The sequence below is a fragment of the Hemiscyllium ocellatum genome, chromosome 1 (genome assembly GCF_020745735.1).
Source record: "Hemiscyllium ocellatum isolate sHemOce1 chromosome 1, sHemOce1.pat.X.cur, whole genome shotgun sequence".
Taxonomy (NCBI): domain Eukaryota; kingdom Metazoa; phylum Chordata; class Chondrichthyes; order Orectolobiformes; family Hemiscylliidae; genus Hemiscyllium; species Hemiscyllium ocellatum.
The window spans coordinates 163,022,766-163,046,054 of NC_083401.1; the positions used below are offsets into that span (position 1 = coordinate 163,022,766).

Consider the following 23,289-nt stretch of genomic DNA (forward strand, 5'->3'; position numbering starts at 1 on the left):
GCTACAAATCTTCTCAAAGCTCGTTCATGACTTCAGTCCTATTTTCCTTTAGCCTCTCAAAGCTTTCCAAGCTTTATTTCCATTAGTGCAGTTATTTATTATGGTATGTTTTGTACTGTACTATTAACGATTTATACTATTTTAGCAGTTGAGAAGCAGACTGCGCCAATATAGGGTGAATGGCAAGGAATTAAAGACAAAAATGAGGGAAATGTGTTTTTGTGTGGCGCAAGGACAGTATGAGATTGTGTTGGAGGAGGATTTATTTTCTGATTTTCAAGATGGAATTGGACAAAAACATGAGGGGAAAGGCATTGCAAAGTTTTCACAAGAATTTCCATTCACCATGTGTAACAGAACACCCAACAGAAAAGGAGATATAGAATTATAAAAAGATTACAGCACAGGAGGAGTTTGTTTGGTATGAAGTATTCCTGCTAGCCCTCTTCAGGAGTAACATGCCCAAAGCCACTCCCTTGCTCTTCCCCCGTAGCCTTGCAGCGCCAGAGACCCGGGTTCAGTTCCCGCCTCGGGTGACTGTCTGTGTGGAGTTTGCACATTCTCCCCGTGTCTGCGTGGGTTTCCTCCGGGTGCTCCGGTTTCCTCCCACAGTCCAAAAATGTGCAGGTCAGGTGAATTGGCCATGCTAAATTGCCTGTAGTGTTAGGTGAAAGGGTAAGTGTAGGAGAATAGGTCTGGGTGGGTGCGCTTCAGCGGGTCGGTGTGGACTTGTTGGACCGAAGGGCCTGTTTCCACACTGTAAGTAATCGAATCTAATCTACCAAACAAACTCCCTCTGTGCTGTAATCTTTTTATGATTCTATATCTCCTTTTTATATTGGGAGTTCTGTTACACACGGTGAATGGACATTCTCGTGAAAGCTTTGTGAAATGATACATTACAAACTCTCCATATCCACAGTAGGAGTTGTGAATGATAAATTAGAGAGAGGGAAAGTGGGTGGAGTAATTGAAAAGAAAGCATGGAATGTATACGATCAGAGGGGAAAGGAAAGAGATTGCTGAGTGAAACAAGGATACAAATTGGACAATCTTAAAGTGTGTTGAGAAAGAAAGGAGATTGAACACAGTAGAAAAAGGGTTTAGTCAGTGTGGGATTACGAGTGTTAATGGGGAAGAATGTTTATTGGCATGTTAAAGAAGGTTTGGCAAGATGGCAGGGGAGAGGGAGTATGTTAACGAAGGAGATGAAGAGTAGGAGTGTAAATAGAGGGTTTGGGAATATGTAAATGGGGGAGGTTGGCACTGTTATTGGGGGAGAGATTATAATTGCTAATGGGGGAGGTTGGCATTGTTAATGGGATTACAGGTGAGGTACCAAAGGACTGGATGTCTACAAATATTGTACCATTGCTTAAAAGATGGAAGAGCTAAGACAAACAATTATCAGCCAGTCAATTTTATTTTGATGGTGGGAAAATTATTACAATCAGTTCTGAGAGACAGAATAAGCTATTATTCAGAAAAGCATAGATTAAACTATATGGCTTTTCAGCTCTTTAAGTCTGATCTGCCATTCAGTAGGGTCGTGGCTGATCCGAAATTCCTAATGCCCATTTTCCTGCCTTTTCCCACCAGTGATCAAGAATCAATCTACCTCAGCCTAATATATACAGAAGGATTCTGTCCCCTCAGCTCTTTGTGACAAGGAGTTCCGCAGATACTCAACCCCCCAGGAGGAGAAATTCTTCCTTATCTCAGTCGTAAATTATATGTTGGATGTGTTGGTTGTAATTTTCAAAATTCCTTGGATTCTGGCAAAGTACCAGAGATTGGAAAACTGCCAATCTGACACCCTGATTGAAAAAGGGAGGGAGGGGAAAAGTGGGTAACTAGAGGGCAATTAGCCTCATGTCTGTTGTTGCAAAAATGCTGGATCATTCGTTAAGCCATAATAACAGAATATTTGGAAAGTCATAATCTAATTGAGCAGAGTCACCACAGCTTCATGAAAGAGCAGTCATGTCTGACTAATTTATTAGAGTTTTTCGCGCAAGTCTCGATCAGAGTGGATAGAAGGGAACCAACAAATACATTGTATTTGAACATCCAGAAGGCATTGGACAAGGCACCTCACAAAAGATCAGCTCATAAGAGCCCATCATGTTGGACGTAGTATATTGACTTGGATAGAAAATAGGCTGGTGGGCTGGAATCAGCAAGTGTGGAAAAGGGTTCTTTCTTAACCTATAACCTGTGGGGTTTCACGGGGGGTCAGTGTTAAAACCACAACTGTTTACAATATATATTAATGACAACTGTCCACAATATATATTAAGCAACAAGGATGTTGCCAGGGTTGGAGGATTTGAGCTATAGGGAGAGGCTGAACATGCTGGGTCTGTTTTCCCTGGAGCGTTGGAGGCGGAGGGGTGACCTTATAGAGGTTTACAAAATCGTGAGGTGCATGGATAGGATAAATAGACAAAGTCTGTTCCCTGGGATCGGGGAATCCAGAACTAGAGGGCATAGATTTAGGGTGAGAGGGGAAAGATATAAAAGGGACCCAAGGGGCAACTTTTTCACACAGAGGGTGGTACGTGTATGGAATGAGCTGCCAGAGGAAATGGTGGAGGCTGGTACAATTGCGAAATTTAAGAGGCATTTGGATGGATATATGAATAGGAAGGGTTTGGAGGGATATGGGCCGGGTGCTGGCAGGTGGGACTAGATTGGGTTGGGGTATCTGGATGGGTTGGACTGAAGGGTCTGTTTCCATGCTGTGCTTCTCTATGACTCTAAATGTACTATAGCTAAAGTTGCAGATGACATGAAATAGATGGAAAGGCAAGTTGTGAGAGGATTGCAGATAGTTTGCAGAGTGATCTTGATAGGTTAAGTAATGGACTGAAAGTTGGCAAAGGGACTGATCTAGGGACACGTGAAGTTGTTCATTTTGGAAGGGAGAACACAAGTACAGAATATTATTTAAATGGAGAAAACCTGTAGAAAGCTGCAAAACAAAGGCACTTCAGGTATTTTTGTGCATGAAACACAGAAAGCCAGCACATAGGTGCAGAAGGTAATCAGGAAGGCTAATGGAATGTTGGCCCTCATTTCAAGGTGGTCAGAGTATAAACAGTAGGGAAGTCTTAATGCAGTTGTACAGTGATATGGAGGCGCTGGTGTTGGACTGGGGTGGACAAAGTCAGAAGTCACACAGTACCAGGCTATAATCCAACAGGTTTATGTGAAATCACAATCTTTCAGAGCTCTACTCCTTTGTCAGCTGAAGTGGAGGGAAGTGCACAGGCACAGAATATATAAGCAGAGAGATCATGGCAAGATAATTCCAGGTATTTAGGAATGCCATCCGATGAGTATAAATGGAGTGTCGACAGGCTGGATAACAAGTGAAGGGCTGACCTACCAACTGATTAATTAAAGCAGAGAGATCATTATAAAATCATAAAAAATAAGGTGGTGCTAGAGACAAACCAAGTGACTGGAATAGCATGAAAGGTGTCTGTGAGTCACACGATGAGTGTCTAACCAAAGGTACAAATAATCCAAACTTCAAGAAACTAATTAAGATAGAGAGATAATAACAAGTTATCAAGGTCAGTTAAGGAAGATTTTACAAACACAAGTTTTGTTTCTGTTTTTTGTTTACTTTTGAACTTCAGGCCAGTGGTTTTTATCAACTCAAAACCTACATAAAATATACCTCCAATTGTTTTTAAAAAGTTTTCAAATATCGTTTCAACCTCAAAAATAGAACACTACATACATTATTTACAAAAGCAAGGAAATAAAGTGTTTTCTAATATTAACACAACTGAGCTGAAGTTGCTGCACTCATAAGAGAATCCCCTTTCACAACGAAGGAGGGATAAATGTTCCTCTAAGTGAATACTGTTTCCTTCAATCACCTGTTTGACTCCCAGTGAAGATTACACACACTCCCAGTGAAGATGTACAGCAAAGAATGAAGATCATACCAAAATAATTTGAGTCTTCTAGTACTTCAGTTTTCATCTTAAATTCACCAGCTTAACAAAAATTATTTTCATTTATTTAAAATTTAAGCAAAACTGAACTACATGTAACCCCACCACACTGTTGTGTTTGTAAAATTAGATTAGATTACTTACAGTGTGGAAACAGGCCCTTCGGCCCAACAAGTCCACACCGACCCGCCAAAGCGCAACCCACCCATACCCCTACATTTACCCCTTACCTAACACTACAGGCAATTTAGCATGGCCAATTCACCTGACCCGCACATCTTTGGACTGTGGGAGGAAACCCACGCAGACACGGGGAGAACGTGCAAACTCCACACAGTCAGTCGCCTGAGTTGGGAATTGAACCCGGGTCTCAGGTGCTGTGAGGCAGCAGTGCTAACCACTGTGCCACTGCGCCGCCCACAATCTCCCTTACTGTTCTGTTTTGACACCATCACCTTGATAACTTGTTATTAGTTTGGACAGTTTTGGATTACTTATTACTTTGTTTAGACCTTCATCATGTGACTCCAATATCTGTCATGGTCATCCAGCCATTTGGTTTGACTCTAGCACCGTCTTATTTTTGAACTTTTGTAATTATCTCACTAAGCCTTAATTAATTGGTTTGTAGGTCATCCCTTCATTTGCTATTCAACTTGTCGACACTCCACTGACATTATTTGTACTCATCTGTTGACATTCTTAATTACCTGGAGTTATCTTGCCATTATCTCTCCACCTATAATTCTGTGCCCTTCCCTCCACTTCACCTGATAAAGAAGCAGCGTTCTGAAAGCTTATGATTTCAAATAACTCTGTTGGACTACAACCTGGTTGTCATGTGACCTCTGCAATTGAACAAGGTACTGGTGGAACCACATCTGGAATATTGTGAGCAGTTTTAGTCCCTTAACTTAAGGAAAGATAAGGCAGTTCCGAGAAGGTTGGCTAGGATGATCCCTGGTATGGAGGACTGTCTTATGAGCAAAGGCTAAACAGGTGATCTCATTGAAATATACAGGACTTTTCAGGGACTTGACAGAGTAAATGCTGAGAGGGTGCTGCCTTTCATAGGAAACCCAGGACCAGAGGGCGCAGTGTCCGAATCAAGGAATTAAGACTGAGATGAGGAGGAATTTTTTTTTTCACTGAGGGTTGTGAATCACAGAGAGCTGTGGGGGCAGAGATCCTGCATACGTTTAAGAAGAGATGGTTAGATTCTTGATAAAGGAGAGAATTGGTGGTTATGGGGAAAACCCAAGAGAGTAGACATAAGAATGAGGACTGAGTAAACAGTAGTTATCCTATTGAATGGGGGAGAAAGCTGGAGGGGCCAAATGATCTATTCCTATTTCTTATAGTCTTAGGGTCACCTGGAGGATGGTGGGTGTGTGAAATTCACTGCCCACATTGATGGTGGAGGCAGAAATCCTGAACTCGTTAATAAAAGGAACCGGGATCTGCAACTGACGTGCTGTACCCTGCTACAGCCAGATGTTGGGAAATGAGATTAGAATGGGCAGCTAGTATTTCCTTTTCTTTCTCACTGGTGCAGTTTCTAAAGGATTAGCGGTGCTCATTGAGGATGTTGGCAGCACCATTCCCTCTAATGTTCTATCCAGTTGCGCAGGCTGCTGTGGTCCACATGTGGCAGTGACTTCCGGGCAACCAGAGAGTCAATGTTGCTATGGGTAAGCCAATGCCAATTGCCAGGTATGGAATGTTGGAACAGCTGCGCATGTGTGGAGCTTAGAGGGAACGTTAGTAGGCCGTGTTTTTGAGAGATGGGGCTGGGAGTGTTAATGGGGGGGGGGAGGTGGTAATTGGGATTCACAGTGTCAATATAAAGGCTACAGTAATAATGGGAGAGATTGGTTTGTTAATTGGGAGGATCAGTTTTGTTAATGAATTAATGGTGTGAATGGGAGATTATGAAGTTTGGATGAAGGGCGACTGGCAATATTGATGGAGAGTGACAGATTGGAGGTTGACAGTGATGGCATGCTGTAAGGAGACTGATGGGTGTCGTTTCATGTCAGAGAACAGTAAAGACTTGAAAAATGATTTGGAGGCTCTGACGGATTTATTATCTCTGATGTGAGCTGCAGTTTTAGTATTACTGCACATCACACAACTGCTTTTGAGGTTTTAGGATATTCTGAAATAGATGGTCAGTATTTGTAAGGTTTACATGTGTATGTGTGTTCTGACTGTGTGGCAGAAATACAAGACAGCCACATCTCATTCAGAATGGGAGTAGGGAAGAGACGCAATGACATCTTCTAATTGATGGAAAAATAAATCCGTACTCTGGCAAAATGATTCAGAAACTACAAATGGTTATTTGGGCATAAATTTGGTGCAATATTTCCATTTCCAAAATATGGTTCTTCTATGTCACTAACATGCCTGGCCCCCCAATGCTGGAATATCTCAGTTTATCATAGAACATAGAACAGTACAGCACAGTACAGGCCCTTCGGCCCACAATGTTGTGCTGAGCATTTATCTTAATCTAAGACCAACCTAACCTACACAAGCCTCAATTTACTGCTGCCCATGTGCTTGTCCAGTAGTTGCTTAAATGTCCCTAATGTCTCTGACTCCAGTACCACCACTGACAGTGCATTCCACACACCCACCACTCTTTGTGTAAAGGACCTGTCTCTGACATCTCCCCTATACCTTCCTCCAATCACCTTAAAATTATGACTCTTTGTGACAGCCATTTCAGCCTTGGGAAAAATTCTCTGGCTATCTCCTCTATCTATACCACTCATTACCTTGTACACCTCTATCAAGTCACCTCTCTTCCTTCTGTCCAGTGTGAAAAGCCCTAGCTCACTCAACCTCTACTCATAAGCCAAGCCCTCCAATCCAGGCAGCATCCTGGTAAATCTCCTCTGCACCCTTTCCAAAGTATCTACATCCTTCCTATAATGAGGCAACCAGAACTGGACACAATATTCCAAGTATGGTCTAACCAGGATTTTATAGAGCTGCAGCATAACCCCGCAGCTCTTAAACTCAGTCCCCCTGTTAATGACAGCCAAAACACCATGTCCCTTCTTAACAACCCGATCAACTTGAGTGACAGCTTTGAGGGATCTATGTACATGGGCCCCAAGATCTCGCTGTTCCTCCACAATACCAAGACTCCTGTCTTTAACCATGTATTCAGCATTCAAATTTGATCTTCCAAAATGAATCACTTTGCATTTATCCAGGTTGAACTCCATCTGACACTTCTCAGCCCAGCTCTGCATCCTGTCAATGTCTTGTTGTAGCCTGAAACAGCCCTTGACACTATCCTGATGAAGGGCTTATGCCCATAACGCCGAATTTCCTATTCCTTGGATGCTGCCTGACCTGCTGCGCTTTTCCAGCAACACATTTTCAGCCTTGACACTGTCTATGAAACCACTGACCTTTGTATCATTGACAAACTTACTAACCCACCCGTCTACTTCTTTGTCCAAGTCATTTATAAAAATGACAAAGAGCAGAGGCCCAAGAACAAATCCATGTGAGACAACACTGGCAGAATACTTTCCATCTACTGCCACTCGCTGTCATCTTTTGGCCAGTCAGTTCTGTATCCAAACAGTCAAACCTCCCAGTAACCCATCCCTCCTGACTTTCTGAATGAGCCTACTATGAGGAAACTTATCAAGTGCCTTACTGTAATCCACTGCTCATCCTTCAGCAACTTGTCTCGTCACATCCTCAAAGATCTCAGTAAGGCTTGTGAAGCATGACCTGCCCCTCACAAAGCGTCGATTCTCCTGCTCCTTGGATGCTGCCTGACCTGCTGCGCTTTTCCAGCAACACATTTTCAGCTCTAATCTCCAACATCTGCAGTCCTCACTTTCTCCTGCCCCTCACAAAGCCATGGTGACCATCTTTAATCAAACTATGTTTTTCTAAATAGTCAGAAATCCTCCCTCTCAGAATCCTTTCCAGTGCACTGCTTACCATAGACAAAAGACTGACTGGTCTGTAATTCCCAGGGATTTCCCTAATCCCTTCCTTGAACACAGAGCAACGCTCACCTCCCTCCAATCATCCGCTACTACTCCTGCGGAGAGTGAGGATGCAAAGATTATCACCAGAGGTGCAGCATTCTCATTCCTCACTTCCCACAGTAACCTTGGATATACTGGGTCCAGCCCTGAGGACTTATCTGTCTTGATGCTTCCCAGAATTTCCAGCACATCCACTTTCTTAATATCAATCTGTTCATGTGTATTAACCTGATCCACGGTGTTCTCACTATCAACAAGGTCCCTCTCTCTAGTGAATACTGAAGGAAAAAAACTCATTTAGGGCCTTCCCTACCTCTTGAGACTCCAGGCACAAGTTCCCTCTACTATCGGCCCTACCCTCTCTCTGATCATTCTCTTATTCCTCATGTAAGTTTAGAACATGTTTGGGTTTTCCGTCCTGCTCAGGCTTTTTCGTGCCCTTTCCTCGCTCTCCTCAGTCCACTTTTGAGTTCTTTCCTAGCTACCCCATAATCCTCTAACGCGGTGCCTGAACCTTGCTTCCTTAACCTGAAGGAAGTGAGCTTCCTTCTTCCTCTTGTCATCCAAGGCTCCTTCATCTCACCGTTCCTTGCCTGTCTCAGTGAGACAAAGTTATCCGAGACGAGCAATAAATGCTCTTTAAACAGCCTCCACATTTCAGTTGTGCATTTTCCATACAGCAGTTGTTCCCACTTTATACTCCACAGCTCCTGTCTAATAGCAGTATAATTTCCCCAACCCAATTAAATACCACCCCATACTGTCTGCTGCTGTCCCTCTCCATGGCTATGGTAACGGTGAAGCAGTTGTGATCATTGTCATCGAAATGCTCTCCCACCAAGAGATCTGACACCTGGCCTGGCTCGTTGCCTAGCATCAAATACAGCTTCCCCCCAGTCAGCCTGTCTACATATGGAGTCAGGAATCCTTCCTGGATGCACCTGACAAAACTGGCTCAGTCCAGAACATCTGCAGTAAGGAGGTTTCAGTTAATACTGGGAAGTTGAAATCACCCATAACAACAACTCTGTTACATCTGCACCTTTCCAAGATCTGCTATCCAATTTGTTTCTCTATCTCTCTTGGATTGGCTGGAATGGGGAGGGAAGCACATTAGAAAACACCCAATAAAGTGACTGCTCCTTTCCTGTTACTGACTTCCACCCACACTGACTCAGTAAACAAACCCTCCTCAACAACCTCCTTTTCTGCAGCTATGATACACTCTCTAATTAACAATGCTGCTCCCCCTTCCTCTTTTACCCCCCCCCCCCCCGTTCTTGTTAAATGATCTAAACCCTGGAAGACCCAGCAACCGTTCCTGTCCCTGTGAAATCCATATCTCCATTATGGCCACAATGTTGTAGTTCCAAGTACTGATCCATGCTCTAAGTTTATCACTCCTATTTCTGACACTCCTTGCACTAAAACAGACATACGTTAACCTACCCCTTTGCCCTACCAATTGTGTATCCTTCCTGACAGACTCTGCATTCCATTTCTGCCCATTCAACAACTACCTTCTCCTCTGATCTGTAGCTCTGGTTCCCATCCTCCTGCCAAACTAGTCTAAACCCTCCCAAAGTGCTCTAGCAATGTGCGAGTCAACTTGTGAACAGCTGATAGCTGAGCTAGGGGGTGTTCCTTGGCCTGTCACAAGCCTTGACTCTGGGGCCCCAGGTTTCCAGAAGCTGCCAGGTGTCAAAGGTCAAACGGCCACCCGTCTAGGCCTACTCCTCAGGTTCCACCAGTGACAAGGTAAGGGTTTCTTATTTTCCTGTCACAGGGTCGGAGGTCACATTCTTATTCCTCCAGTTATCCTGAGAGGTGGTTGCAGGGCAAACCCAAGAAAACAGTAAGCCATTTGCTCTGGTTTCTCAGGCGGGTAACTAGCCACCTATCTCACCTTATCGGGGCGGTGAAGAGTTGAGGCCCTTCAATGGCTAATAATTGACCACATATAGTTGTTAGTTAGTCCCTGGAGAACCATCTCACTCAGAACTTACTTCCTTCTCACCACCCCATCAACCGAGTGTCTCATCAGGGAAAACCCACCCAATTATTTTCCCTTTCAGGGAAGGGGTTATTCTGCCCTTCGAGTCTGTGTTCTTGACATTTAATATCTCTGGCTTCAGTGTGTAATTTCTTTGCAGGAATTGATTAGCCGAATGTTGCAGGTGAACATTGAAGCCCGGTTCACAGCTGAGAAGGTTCTGACTCATCCATGGGTGGCTGTGAGTATCACAATTATATGGAGAGAGAGAAACAAAGCTGTGTCTGAAAAGGCTACACTGAATTAGAAATGTGGGCGGTGGGAGTGGTTACCGCAAGGGCATCATTGAATTGTTGAACTCAAAATCAAATTGTAACTGATTCATTTAACTAAGATCTTGAAATGTGTGATTTGTGGAAGGAGGGGATATTAGATACAAGGCTTGATCAAGAGGATGGTAAAAACTGTCATCTTCAGGGTATATAGGGGTTAGAAAAAAAATGAAACAGAATTTCGCAGCATTTGACATCCCTTGTTTGTATTAAGGAAAGTTGTTTCCATGACCAGACCCTAAAAGTTGGAAGTTTAAGAAATAGAAAGCAATGAAATGATCTGCTTTAATTAACTGTCTCTGATGTGAAAAACTGTAGCTGATACTTAAGAGTACTCTATATAGCTGTCAAATTAATATAAGGAGACAATAGTATTCCCTATAAAAAGATCAGGAGAGTATGTGAGGACAGAAAAGCAAGTTTAATCTGTGACTCCTATCAACCTGATCCAAAAACTGGGAAAACACAGCTGGAAACGAGTCAGATTTGGTAATAATAAACAGGAACTCTTCTTGAGTCATTGCTTCAATGTAATTACGAGAGACAGTCCTGAGCTTGATCCATGTTCACAAGTCAGTCTGAATAGGAGCAGGAGGTGAGATTTACAGCACTCCTGGTGCAAGTCCTAAAGTACAGGAGTCAAAAAATACCCAAAAACGCTGGTCAAGTTTACAATTTTTATGTTGTTTATTAAGGAGATTATAAGATGAATAGTCAGGAGACACATGCAGCCAGTGAGAGCCGAGAACATTTTTCTTGGCATTCTCTTTTCTGCTCGGTTTGCAGCCTTGTTTTTGTTTGTTCTCTATCCTTTCGAGCTGACAGGGTTAGTGTTGGGCAAATTGGATGGTGGTGAGGAAGTTCCTTCCTGAGCTGCCCCTACCAACGAGGACTGAAGCCAGGATTGATCACTTTGAATATCCTGTTGATTGCCCAAAGTGATCCTTTTCTCTCTCAAGTTTTTTAACTGTTTACTCCGATAATTTCAGAAGGTGTGTCTGTCCAAAGCTTTATGCTTATCTTATGCCTGGTCCAAAACTTGCAGGTAGTGACTGGGTTACCAAGTGTAAATTCTTTTTAAAGAAATGTCCACGTGGAAAGGTGAACATGTTCAACAGAAACATATTAAGTTACTAGTTTTATTTAGTCCCTTCTCAAGGACACACACTAAACACAGATTGATTTCATTAAATTACCCAAGTCAATTCTTTCCATTTCTTTTCCTATCTCTGTCCTGAATTTAAATGGGACAACCTTTAGTTATGTTCTGTTTCACGCAAGAGCTCAACTGTCAAGTACAATATTTTCACAGAAATCATACAAGGTAGAAGTACTTCTGTACTTTAGATAGCATTTTATTTTCTCAAAAGTAAACTGCTAAATTGTGCCAAAATTTTTTTTATTTCAAAATAATCCCAAATTCAAATAAGAATATCGTTAGGCTGGTAAGTTTGTTGCTGTTCAATTTATTCTTTTCCAAAACATTTTCTAATAAACTGATATGCTTTGTAATGTAATTTTTTTTATCTCCCTCAAATTTCGCACATAGTTTCCCTTTGAGTGCTTTAAGAAGCAATTTATATTAAAAAAATCATTTTCTGTTCCTTTTTTTAATGCCTAGACTGGATCTTCTACATCAGAATGAAGTGCTTGGATGTAACTTCCATATTGCCAGCACTTTGTCTCAGGAGATAAAGATGGCCTGAATGGTTAAGCCAGGTCGCTGGAAGGGGAAGATTTTAGTCAAAATTTAATGGCAGTAGACATAACCTTGAACTGTAAAATCTGATAGATCACTTGTAGTTATTTGGCCTTGAAAACTGCCATCACCATTATTAAAAAAATTTGTAACTCTCTGCAAAAGCTCACTGGGTTAATTTATCTGTAAATTTGGAAACTTAAAATATCATAATTGCCAATATATGTTAACGTAGCAAAATGATAGTTAGGCTGTGAAGTTAAAAGGTGGTTATCAGCAGACAGCGTTAACTTTGCTTCTTTTCAGGGGATCGGGTAGAATCAACAGTCGTGCTTTGATAGGAAACTGGTTGGGAAGTAGAGAGGAAGTAGTGGTTAGAAGAGATATGTTATTGTTTGGGGAAAGTTAACCAGGGGTCTCCGAACTGCAACTGTACTGTTCAAAGTCAAAATTATTCTTTGTTTTTAATATGATTATTTTGTAAGTGCCTATTATGATGATGTGGGATTAAGATTATAATTATACAGATCTTTGTATAGTACAGTTCTTGTTCAGCATGCTGCATTTTGTATTATCCTCCCTGATGACAATGCTGCTGTTTAGAAGCAGCATATTGAGTGTAATGTTTTGCTCAAATATATAGACTGCTGCTATTCTGTCCATCATCAGTTATATTAGCAGATTCTCTGGGAGATTTTATCAGTTTCCTGCTTCCTTCCCGCAGGATGATACAGCACAAGAGCGAGACATGCAGGTAGCTGTAACTGGAAAATTGAGAAAGCACTTTAACCCTGTGGCAAAGCAGAGCAACAGTCCTGCTGGGGTCAGTGTTATAATGGTGAGTTGGACAATGCACACATCAATCTCTTATCAATTAAGGACAATCTCCACCTTAAACCTTCATGTGTTTCAGCAGTGTGACTAACATTCTCTTCATGTCCATCCTCCTAAACAGTGTCTTGACCAAAGGCTGTAGGTGCATGCTGCACCTCAGATTGTTGAGGTACAAATTCATGCCTGTGATTTCCCACATTAAGTCCATTTGGGGAACGAATAATGTGTCCTTAGTGCAATAGCTGCCTCTTGATTAACAATTGTCGAGACTTGACATCAAGGATAAACTCTAGAAGGAGAAAATGTCCAGCCAGAGGAAGAAATGAAAAGGCAAATAACATTTGTTGGTGGAATGAAAATTCTGTATTTTCGTCTCTTAATTGTATTTACTTCCCTTCTTTATTTGTTTTCTCTATTTTCATTTGTTTCCATCTTTTTCTTATTCCCCCTTTCTAATCTTCCTCATTTTTTTTCCCATTATCCTGCTCTGGCTCTTTTCTCACCTTTTCTTTCTTCCTTCTGCATGCCCAGTTTCTCATCTCCCCCCTTTTGACCCCTCCCCTTCAAGGGACTTGTAGAAGGATTTATACTTGAGTTTAGGAGAGCTCGGTCAGAAGGAGGCTTATGTGGGACATAACCACCAAGACAGAACAGGTCAAGTGACTTGTCTCTTCAATGTAAATTCTCAAAAATTCAGTCCTCTTCCTTTTCTTTAAGCCTCCTTTCTTCCCTTCCATTTCTCCTCATCATCCTCCATCCTGCATCTCTCTTTTCCCCTTCCACCTTCTTGCCTTGAAGTAAGTGGATTGTAAAGTTGGATAAGAAGGGAAAAGGTAACATTTCAATCCCTTCAGTGTTCTGGTTGTAACTTGGACAGTTTACGTTAATATTATTTCAGAAAGATTTCAGGAACAGACGGAAATGTTCAGAACTCTAATGGACGTAGTTGAGTAAAGGTGGGCCATGTGTGTTGAGTAAGCTGTATTCCAGATAAAATTATTAAATGTATCAGGTTGGAGTTAAAAGAAAACTATCCATTAGGTATGTCCACTTCCATTTTCTGTGTTTTAGTGGCATCATAAGAAACAACATTTTAAAATTAATAGTATCTAAATCAGTTCGATTCTGGACTCAGCCTAACAACTGATATTTTACCCCAGGGATAGCACGGCAGTACATAGTTACCTCCTAAATGAGTTTTTAAGAAGTGTACATTTTGGCTTTGTTCTGTCAGCAATAAGATTCACCCACTTGCAACGTGAGATTGAACTGAGGCCGGTTCTGCACATACCTTTTGGATCGGCGCCCTGTTGATTCCCCACTATAAAGTCACTGTTGGAAACTGCACAGTTACTGCAAGCAGCGAAGTGTTCATGCAGGGACAGTTTCTGTCAGAAAATACATCCCACCAACGGCAGTTGTGATTTCTGACAATTTAGGGACAGACTAGAACTGGCGATGATACCAACCAAAGGACACTATGGTCTGACATCTGCCATTCTCTTTTTTTGGGAATGAGATGGAATTATCTCCCATAGCAAATTGTGTTGTTGATTTAAAAAATAAAATTGCATAATTCCCTTTGTCATAATGTTGCAATTACTTCTGTGTCAGGAAATGAAATAAGGCCATAAAATTAGCTCCTCTCAGGCCGAATGTGCCCAGCACCAATGGAGAATAACTAATAGCTCTACATGCACAAACAATTTCAGGAAAACATATCAGCCAGAGTTCTCACTCCTGACATTATCCAATGACTCTGCCAAAAAGTATATAAGTAGCAGTCACCTCATCTACAACTGAAATATATATCACACGCATGTGTCCTCAAACCTCACAAACATTTAAAATTGCTGCATACATAGAATTCTGGTCTTTTTAATTGCTGTGATTTTAATCCTCCACCACTGTTGGATATGCCTCAGTTACCAAGGCCACAAATTCTGACGTCTTCTCCTTCAAACCTATCATTTGTGATAAAGCTTTTGATCAGCGGGTGTTCATATTTCCCAATGTGTCGCAGTGTTATACTTTATTTTACGTTGTCCCTGTGAAGCATCTTTACAAGATACTGTACAAATGTAAGATGTTTTGGTTGTTGTACATTGGAATTCTCTCCCTACGAACATGGGGCCCAATATCTGATATTCAGAAGAGGCAAAAAACATAAATTGTTCAAAAGCACAGGGTAAGCTAAGAGGTTTCGCTGGGATATGAGGAAAACGTTTTTCACCTGGAGGGTGATGGGAATCTAGACTCTCTGCCTGTAAGACTGCTGGAAGCAGAAACCCTCATAAGTGGATGAGGGTAAAGCAGTAGATGTTGTGTATATGGATTTTAGTAAGGCGTTCGATAAGGTTCCCCATGGTAGGCTAATGCTAAAACTTCGGAGGTATGGCATTGAGGATACATTAGAGGTTTGGATTAGGAATTGGCTGGCTGGAAGGAGACAGAGGGTAGTAGTTGATGGATTATGTTCATCTTGGAGCGCAGTTACTAGCGGTGTACCACAAGGATCTGTTTTGGGACCATTGCTTTTTGTTATCTTTATAAATGATCTAGAGGAAGGACTTGAAAGCTGGGTAAGCAAGTTTGCGGATGACACGAAAGTCGGTGGAGTTGTGGATAGTGAGGAAGGAAGTGGTAGGTTACAGCGGGATATAGATAAGTTGCAGAGCTGGGCGGAAATGTGGCAAATGGAATTCAATGTAGCTAAGTGCGAAGTCGTTCACTTTGGTAGGAATAACAAGATGATGGATTACTGGGCTAATGGTAGGCTACTTGGTAGTGTGGATGAGCAGAGGGATCTTGGTGTCCATGTACACAGATCTCTGAAAGTTGCCACCCAGGTAAATAGTGCTGTGAGGAAGGCATATGGTGTACTGGGCTTTATTGGTAGAGGAATTGAGTTCCGGAGTCCTGAGGTCATGTTGCAGTTATATAAGACTCTGGTGCGGCCTCATCTGGAGTATTGTGTGCAGTTTTGGTCGCCATACTATAGGAAGGATGTGGAAGCTTTAGAACGAGTGCAGAGGAGGTTTACCAGGATGTTGCCTGGAATGGTAGGAAAATCTTATGAGGAAAGGCTGAGGCACTTGGGGCTGTTCTCATTGGAGAAGAGAAGGTTTAGGGGAGATCTGATAGAAGTGTATAGGATGATTAGGGGTTTAGATAGGGTAGATACTAAGAACCTTTTACCGCTAATGGAGTCAGGTGTTACTAGGGGACATAGCTTTAAATTAAGGGGTGGTAGGTATAGGACAGATGTTAGGGGTAGATTCTTCACACAGCGGGTTGTGAGTTCATGGAATGCCCTGCCCGTATCAGTGGTGAACTCTCCTTCTTTATGGTCATTTAAGCGGGCATTGGATAGGCATTTGGAAGTTATTGGGCTAGTATAGGTTAGGTAGGATTCGGTCGGCGCAACATCGAGGGCCGAAGGGCCTGTACTGCGCTGTAACCTTCTATGTTCTATGTTCTATAACATTTAAGGAATATTGGCAATGGGCCAAGTGATGGAAATTGGGATTTAAAACAGTTAATTGCTTGTTTATGACCAGCACCCACTTAATGGGCCAAACGGCCTTTCTCTTTGGAAAATGACACAACTGATAACTTTAAATGAGCCATGGCTCATGTATCTGGAGTCAAACCACCACCAACTACATTACATACCACCTTCCTGAAATGAGCCTAGACGTCGATTTAATATTGGAGCAAGTACCCAGTGCCCATTCTGGGAAACACTAGTTATTTCACAAGCTCTGACTGTTTTCGCTTTTTACAAGTCATGTAGTCAATTGTCCCAATGGGATTCCTGTAGATTGCCCTGGAAACTGACAGGTAACGTGGAGTTAGAGGAGTAGGAGTGCTTTCTTGCTTTTCTGCATCAATACTGCAGGCCACTGCTGTCCAGTGTTCCCACTAACATTGTTTCCTTCTCCAAGGTCCATGCACTGCAGTCACTTCCAAAACCAGAAGTCAGTGCTGGGAATGCTGACCAGCAGCTGAGAGGGAATCTTGCTGTAGACGCCATGCTGTCACTCTTAGACGTACAAGTACACATGTGAATTTGGAGCAGTAACACGCCATTTTGCCCCTTGAGCATGTTTGGTCAGTTCACAAAATCATGGACCATAACTGTGGCTCTACTTTCCTGCTTTCCCCCCCTCCCCAACCCCAACCCATAACCTTTCATTCCCCTGTTAAAGAAAACATTAAAAAATATTGGATGACCCTGCCTCTGCTATGCTCAGGGCAAGAGAATTCCACAGACTAATAACCCTCACAGATAAAAACAATTTTCTTCATCTCTGTCTTTAATGGGATACCCTTTATTTTAAACTGTCCCCAAGTTCTAGTCAACCTCCCCTCCCCCAAAAGGGAACCATCATCGTCACATCCACTCCATCCCCAGTTGCCTCAGAGTTGATCGTTTTCATGAAAGATCGCTTTTCATCTTTATAAACTTCAGTAGATATGGGCCCAGCCTGTCCAAGTAAAATAAACTTGGCCTGATTGTGTTGACAATTTAGAGGTTGTCCCAACGCACTAAAATCAAGAACAATTTAGGACAATCCACTGGCCTTTCAATTAGTCCTCTGGCCCCAGGCCTATGACTCCATTAGTATCTTCCTTATGTCTCTCAGGATTCTGATTTATATTTCATCTGGTCTTACCCACTTTCTGCAATACTAATTTAATATTTCTTCATATCTGGTCAGAATCCCTTTCCTTTCCTCTTGTTCTTTATGTATTGATAAAACGTATTTGGGTTTCCTTAATATCACTTGCCAATTTTTATTTTCAAGCCCTTGTTTTGTGAACGAATTTCCTCTTTAACTTCACCCTGCACTGGTATTAGGCTGTCCTTTAGGATTAAGCTCATTATACCAGGCACAGGCTTTTCATTTTTGCCTTTTCCTGTTCTATATCTTCTTTGATACTCAGGGGGTTGCCAAGGCTTGGGAATCCTGCCCTTTTTATTTGAAGGAAAACTTTTGTTCTGAACCTTCACTCTCTGTTCCTTGACTATCTCTCACTATGCTTAACTATGAATTATCTTTAAGTTGTTATTTCTGGATCATTTTTTTGCCAAATCACATCAGGTCTGAGTAAAAGTGACCTTTCCTTCCTGCTGGATTTGAGTAGCCTGGTAATAAGTGAGTGTGGATCCCTAATATGAAACATAGACAGTTTGAGCACAATCAGCACCTGCCGTTCAGTAGGGATGGGTATGTTAGCAAGTTAGAATGAGGAGGTGCTGCATTGACGGATTCTCTTCTCGGGTTGGATTTGAGGCATCGTAGTTGGCGGAGGGTGAAAGAAGATTTTCATTTACCCAATGAACCTGGAACTACGTAATACTGAGAGTGTAGGCTGGAATTGTGCAAGTTTTCCGGAGCCCAGGATCAGGGCCAGACAGGGTTCCTGATTCCACACTGGCCTGCAGAGAAAAGGGGCTGTCTTCATGTGATGGAGGGGCTCGATCACAGAGATGCCGTTCTGGAACCGCGGCCAGCGTACTGGCAGAGGCAGGATTGGAGCTGCCGTGGTGTCTCTATACGGGTGCTCTCCGAGGCATTTGTGAAATTTAAAAATGATGAACACCAAAGTTGGTGGATCCTGAATTGAGCAGTGGAAACTCCACTGGTGGAATAATTCAGATTGTGCGTGAGACCTTCCATGTTCAAAACCTCCTCCTTAGCAATTGGGCTTCTGGTTTTAATGCCCCAACCCCCCAGCTCACCATAGGGAATCATAGAATCCCAACAGTGTGGGAGCAGGCCATTCAGCCCATTGAGTTGACACTGACCTCTGAAGAACATCCCACCTAGACCCGTCCCCCTATCTGTCTCTGTAACCCTGATTTCCTATGCCCAATCCACCTAACCGGCACACCTTTGGACTTTAGGAGGAATTCACAGCACCTAACACAGCACCCCTACGCAGATACCGGGAGAACGTGTGAATTTCACTCATCTCCCAAGGGTAGAGTTGAGGGTAGGTCCCTGGTGCTGAGGCAGCAGTACTAACCACTGGGCCCCAAGTGGCTGGAGCTCCCAGTGAGAGTGAAGGGCTCCCTTAAGGCAGCAAGTCAAGGCAGAATTCTTCTCTGTCATAATTGGCCATTCATCCATGTGTGGGATGGTGACCGACTCTGATTTCACACCATCCCTGAAGACATTCACAGTCCGGGAAACTGTCTTGGAGTTTATTTCCATCTTTCTCCTCCTCCCCCTCCCCCAAAGAAAAGCCCAGCACATGCAGCAGAGAAAAATGCAGCTGTGGGTGTCCTCAGTGTGAGAGTTCCTCATCCAATAATAATGAATGTTTGTATAGTGTTTCCCTCGCATGCAGCAAGTGGACCTACAACACTTACACTTTGGGAGGCTAAGAGCTGGTCTTGGGTCGGAAAAAATGTCAGAAATGGTTGGAAACAAAGGATTTTTGTCAGGATTTTGAGTGCAAAGTTGGAGGGAATTAGGAAGAGAATTCCAAACCCAGAGGTGAGTGAAACTCAGAAAAATCTGGAAAAAAACGCTGTTGGAGGAACTGAGGGTAATTTACAGTCTGACTGAGCCCACAATACTCAGCTTTCATTTGATTAACTCAACAATTCATTGAAAAAATAAATGAGAGGAGGCAAAACCTGTTCCTTTCAATATTTCCGATTACATGCTGTAGACAAACATGTTGAAGTAGAACTTCCACAAGCTTTCTCTCTGTCACCTCTATGTCACCATTTCCATATGTCATCATCAGAGACTCAGTGTGCTACCACACAGCAGCTATTTTTCCATTGAACATTTCCAGAATTAGAGGCGGACATCAGAAAAGATGCTGCAGATTCTCGGAATAATGGATAATATTTCCCCAAGTTAGTGTGAGCGTCTGCATCTACTCAGTAAGCGAGAGACAAAAATCAATGCTTCTCATTCTGATTTACTGATAGAATGGCAGATCATATATTTTAAATAGTAGTTTTGAAATTGCTATTTTACAAGATTGCCATGTATCACTGTTTTTAAAAAGACAGGCGTCAGCCCTTTTTTTTGATTATCTAGATGCAGCAAGAAGTGCAGTGCAATGATTAATATCCTTTATGGACACTAGAAGATCATAAGGTAGGTCTGAGTTGGGAATTGATGGCACTGGAAGGGATAATGCTGTTTTCTTCTGTTAGGTGCTACATCAGTATGGAATCAAAATGTTGAAGATATAGACAAATGATGGAAAAAAATATATTGTTTGTTCACTTTTTTGGGATCCACTGCAGTACCACTGCCCTGATTGTTTTTAGGCCAGATCTCATTAAAACAAAAAGCAGCACATGTAGTCTGGTAGCTCCAGTGATCCTAGCCAAGGGACTCTCCAAGTTCAGATCTTACATTTGAACCTGTTACCAGCCAAGTTTTATGAGAGTTCTGCAGACAGATGATTGCTCATTGAAAATTGTACCTCTCTTCAGAGAGTTACATGGACACATTGAAGACAGAAATGGAAGATCCCCCAGTGTTTAGGAACAAATGGACAACACCATTGGTGTTTTCTTTGACTGGTCTCTAAATTGAAAACTGGTGTATCCCTCATGTTCCTTATTTTTTTTCTCTTGACCGATTTGCAGTTCCCTCTGGCCATTGGTTCCGAGGAGTTTGCTTCATGTATTCACCTTCCTTTGTGGTCAAGTGATAGCAAATAACTCAACTGAGCTTGAGGATATAGTGTTGTAGTTTGTGATTGTGTTAAAAATATTATTTGGGTTTAACCTGTCCATACCCATTAGATTTTTAAACACTTCAATAAGACTACTCAGTACAAGCATTCCCAGTTACTAGAGCCTTTTGTTCTGCATAGCTGAGGTGCCTATTTAAGATCTTACTTTATTTGGTGCAGATCTGGAATCATTGGGCTAAATCAGGTAAGGATATTGGTGAACCAGATGGGTTTTTACAATTGACAGTGACTTCATGCTCATTATTGTAAAGACTAATTTCAATTCCTGACCTTTAACTGAATTTAAATTCTAACCAGTTACTATAATGGCACTTGAACCCATGACCTAGAGCATGAGCCTGGGAATTAACACCACATCAATACCTTCTCTGTTTAAGCTATTTGTTATATGCTGCATCCTCTCCTACTCTCAGATACCCCACTATAATGAGGAGAAGGAGGCAGTTCTGCACGAGATCTAGACCAGTCCTTTATACAAATGCACTGCTGTCTAGAATTTTTACTTTTAAGTTCTTGACAGCCTGAGATCTCTTTACTGTCATCGCATGTTGTGCTTTGTATTGGCTTTTAAATTACAACCATTAGTGATGTGACTTCCAGTCCCTTTTTATGATTTGGATGTAATCATATGTCCCAATAGTAAAGTCCCACCATATCACCCAACTCCCCTCACCCTACCGTTTCAGGTTTTAATCCACCCATATTGAGGTTCCTACCCTCTGTTTGGATACCTGTAGTCTCGTGAAAGATAAAGGAACTATGATAGGAGGAGAATATAGAAAATGATTAAGTGAACTTATTCATTTAGTTTTGACCTTATGTTTGCAGATGCTCAGCTCCCAGTTACCCCTGAGTGCCTGAACCAAACATACAATCTTCATGTATCAGCCTTTGAGTGTCAGTAAGCTATTGAATCACAAGCTACATCACAAACTGCACTCTAACACTGCTCAATCAATGCACTTCCAGCAGGGGTTACTGTGTAGTTGTCAGGAGCAACAACTTTGGATGAATATCCTCTCCTTACAAGGAGCGCTGTGTCAAAAAGTAACTAACTTAGATTTGAAATCAAGATTTAAGACCTTCTGGTCTGTACACCTGTGTTAAGTGTTTTTTGGTCAGTAGTTATGTAAATATTATGAATTCTTGATGTCCAATGACGTTACTGAATGTTATGTAAGATATGTGGGTTCTGCATGGCTTTGGTAGAACTCTTTACAGGCTGCTTTACACATTTCCTTTTCCTGGCTCTGAACTCATTAATGCAGCTCTCAGTTCTCCCAGTTTATTCGAAAACAGGATAACTATGAATTATTTATTTTTGAAGTAGTTTTGGAACCTTTACAATTTCACCTCCAGCTCCCTTCTGGTGAAGTGGATGCGTTCCACGGTTTGATCTTTCCTCCACTATCTCAGTCAAGATCAGGTCTGATTCTGGTAGAAACAGCGAAGCCTGTTGCTATGTCCCCAACAAAGTCTTCCACTGCCACCCAAGGGGTAGGTTTTCCCTTCCTAGTGTCCACATCCAGACATTAGGAGGACAGCACGGTGGCCAGACTCTATTATTTCACTCAACCAACTCTTCCACTTTCAATCCTTTAAGGCATAAAATGAGAACAGGACACTGGTCTGGACTAAAAGTCCATGAAAGCTGTAAGAGTGAGAGTGATCTGATAGACTCTCCTCTCCTCGAGTTTCTCATTTGCTCAAGACCATCGCCAACTGAAACTTAGCGTGACTAGAGTCATAGTCATGGAGATGTTCAGCATGGAAACAGACCCTTCGGTCCAACCCGTCCATGCCGACCAGATATCCCAACCCAATCTAGTCCCACCTGCCAGCACCCGGCCCATATCCCTCCAAACCCTTCCTATTCATGTACCCATCCAAATGCCTCTTAGATGTTGCAATTGTACCAGCCTCCACTACTTCCTCTGGCAGCTCATTCCATACACGTACCACCCTCTGCATGAAAAAGTTGCCCCTTAGGTCCCTTTTATATCTTTCCCCTCTCACCCTAAAACTATGCCTTCTAGTTCTGGACTCCCCAACCCCAGGGAAAAGAATTTGTTTATGCTTTCCATGTCCCTCATAACTTTATAAACTCCTATAATGGATAAATAACCCGGACGATGTTTAAAAAGAAATCCTGTCTCTATTTACTGTTTTCCTGCTTGATGGTGAGGCTGAAACCTGGAACACTGGCTTCAGCTGGCAATGCCACGCTAGTGTTGCACCTGTGATATCTGGGGTTGGTGGTGGAGGAAGGTGGTGGTGGTGAGGAGGAGGAAGAGGTTGGCACAGGAGTAAAATAATAAGTGGGCATGGGTGGTTCTCCTGATTTTTGGAGAGTTAGGATTTCTACCAAAGTTAAGGCAGGAGAACTCATGGAAATACCAAATATTCCAATTTTTCCATTTTTGGATAAAGCCATGATGAACAACATATTGAACCCTGCAGTGAGTTGACCCAGTGGATTCGCACACTGAAGTAGCAGTACACTTCTTGCAGAGTTTTCCCATTCAGCCTTTGGCTGGAGTCTCAGACTGGCAAGCAATTCATTGTATGAGGTAAGGGGCAGCTTAGACAGGGAAGAGGGCAAGCAAATTAGTTTGAATAAGTCTTTGAGTGGGAGTGAAAAAAAACCAAAAAAGCAGATTTGGAATTGATTGGAGTCCTAACCAGCATTTTCTTCTGG

At 42.3% G+C, this 23,289-nt stretch overlaps 1 protein-coding gene across 6 annotated transcripts in view; it reads left to right on the plus strand.

Annotated features, from left to right (window-relative positions):
* Window positions 1–23,289, plus strand: part of dclk2a (doublecortin-like kinase 2a) — a 314,799-nt gene that overhangs the window by 286,235 nt on the left and 5,275 nt on the right. For 4 of the 6 annotated variants that reach the window (XM_060827326.1, XM_060827359.1, XM_060827334.1 and 1 more), the window contains 2 exons: window positions 10,150–10,230; window positions 12,745–12,858. In XM_060827326.1, the coding sequence (XP_060683309.1) occupies window positions 10,150–10,230; window positions 12,745–12,858 (195 nt within the window). Of the gene's footprint in view, window positions 1–10,149; window positions 10,231–12,744; window positions 12,859–19,921; window positions 19,982–23,289 lie in introns of all 6 variants that reach the window. The other 2 variants (XM_060827350.1, XM_060827342.1) reach the window with 2 other exon arrangements.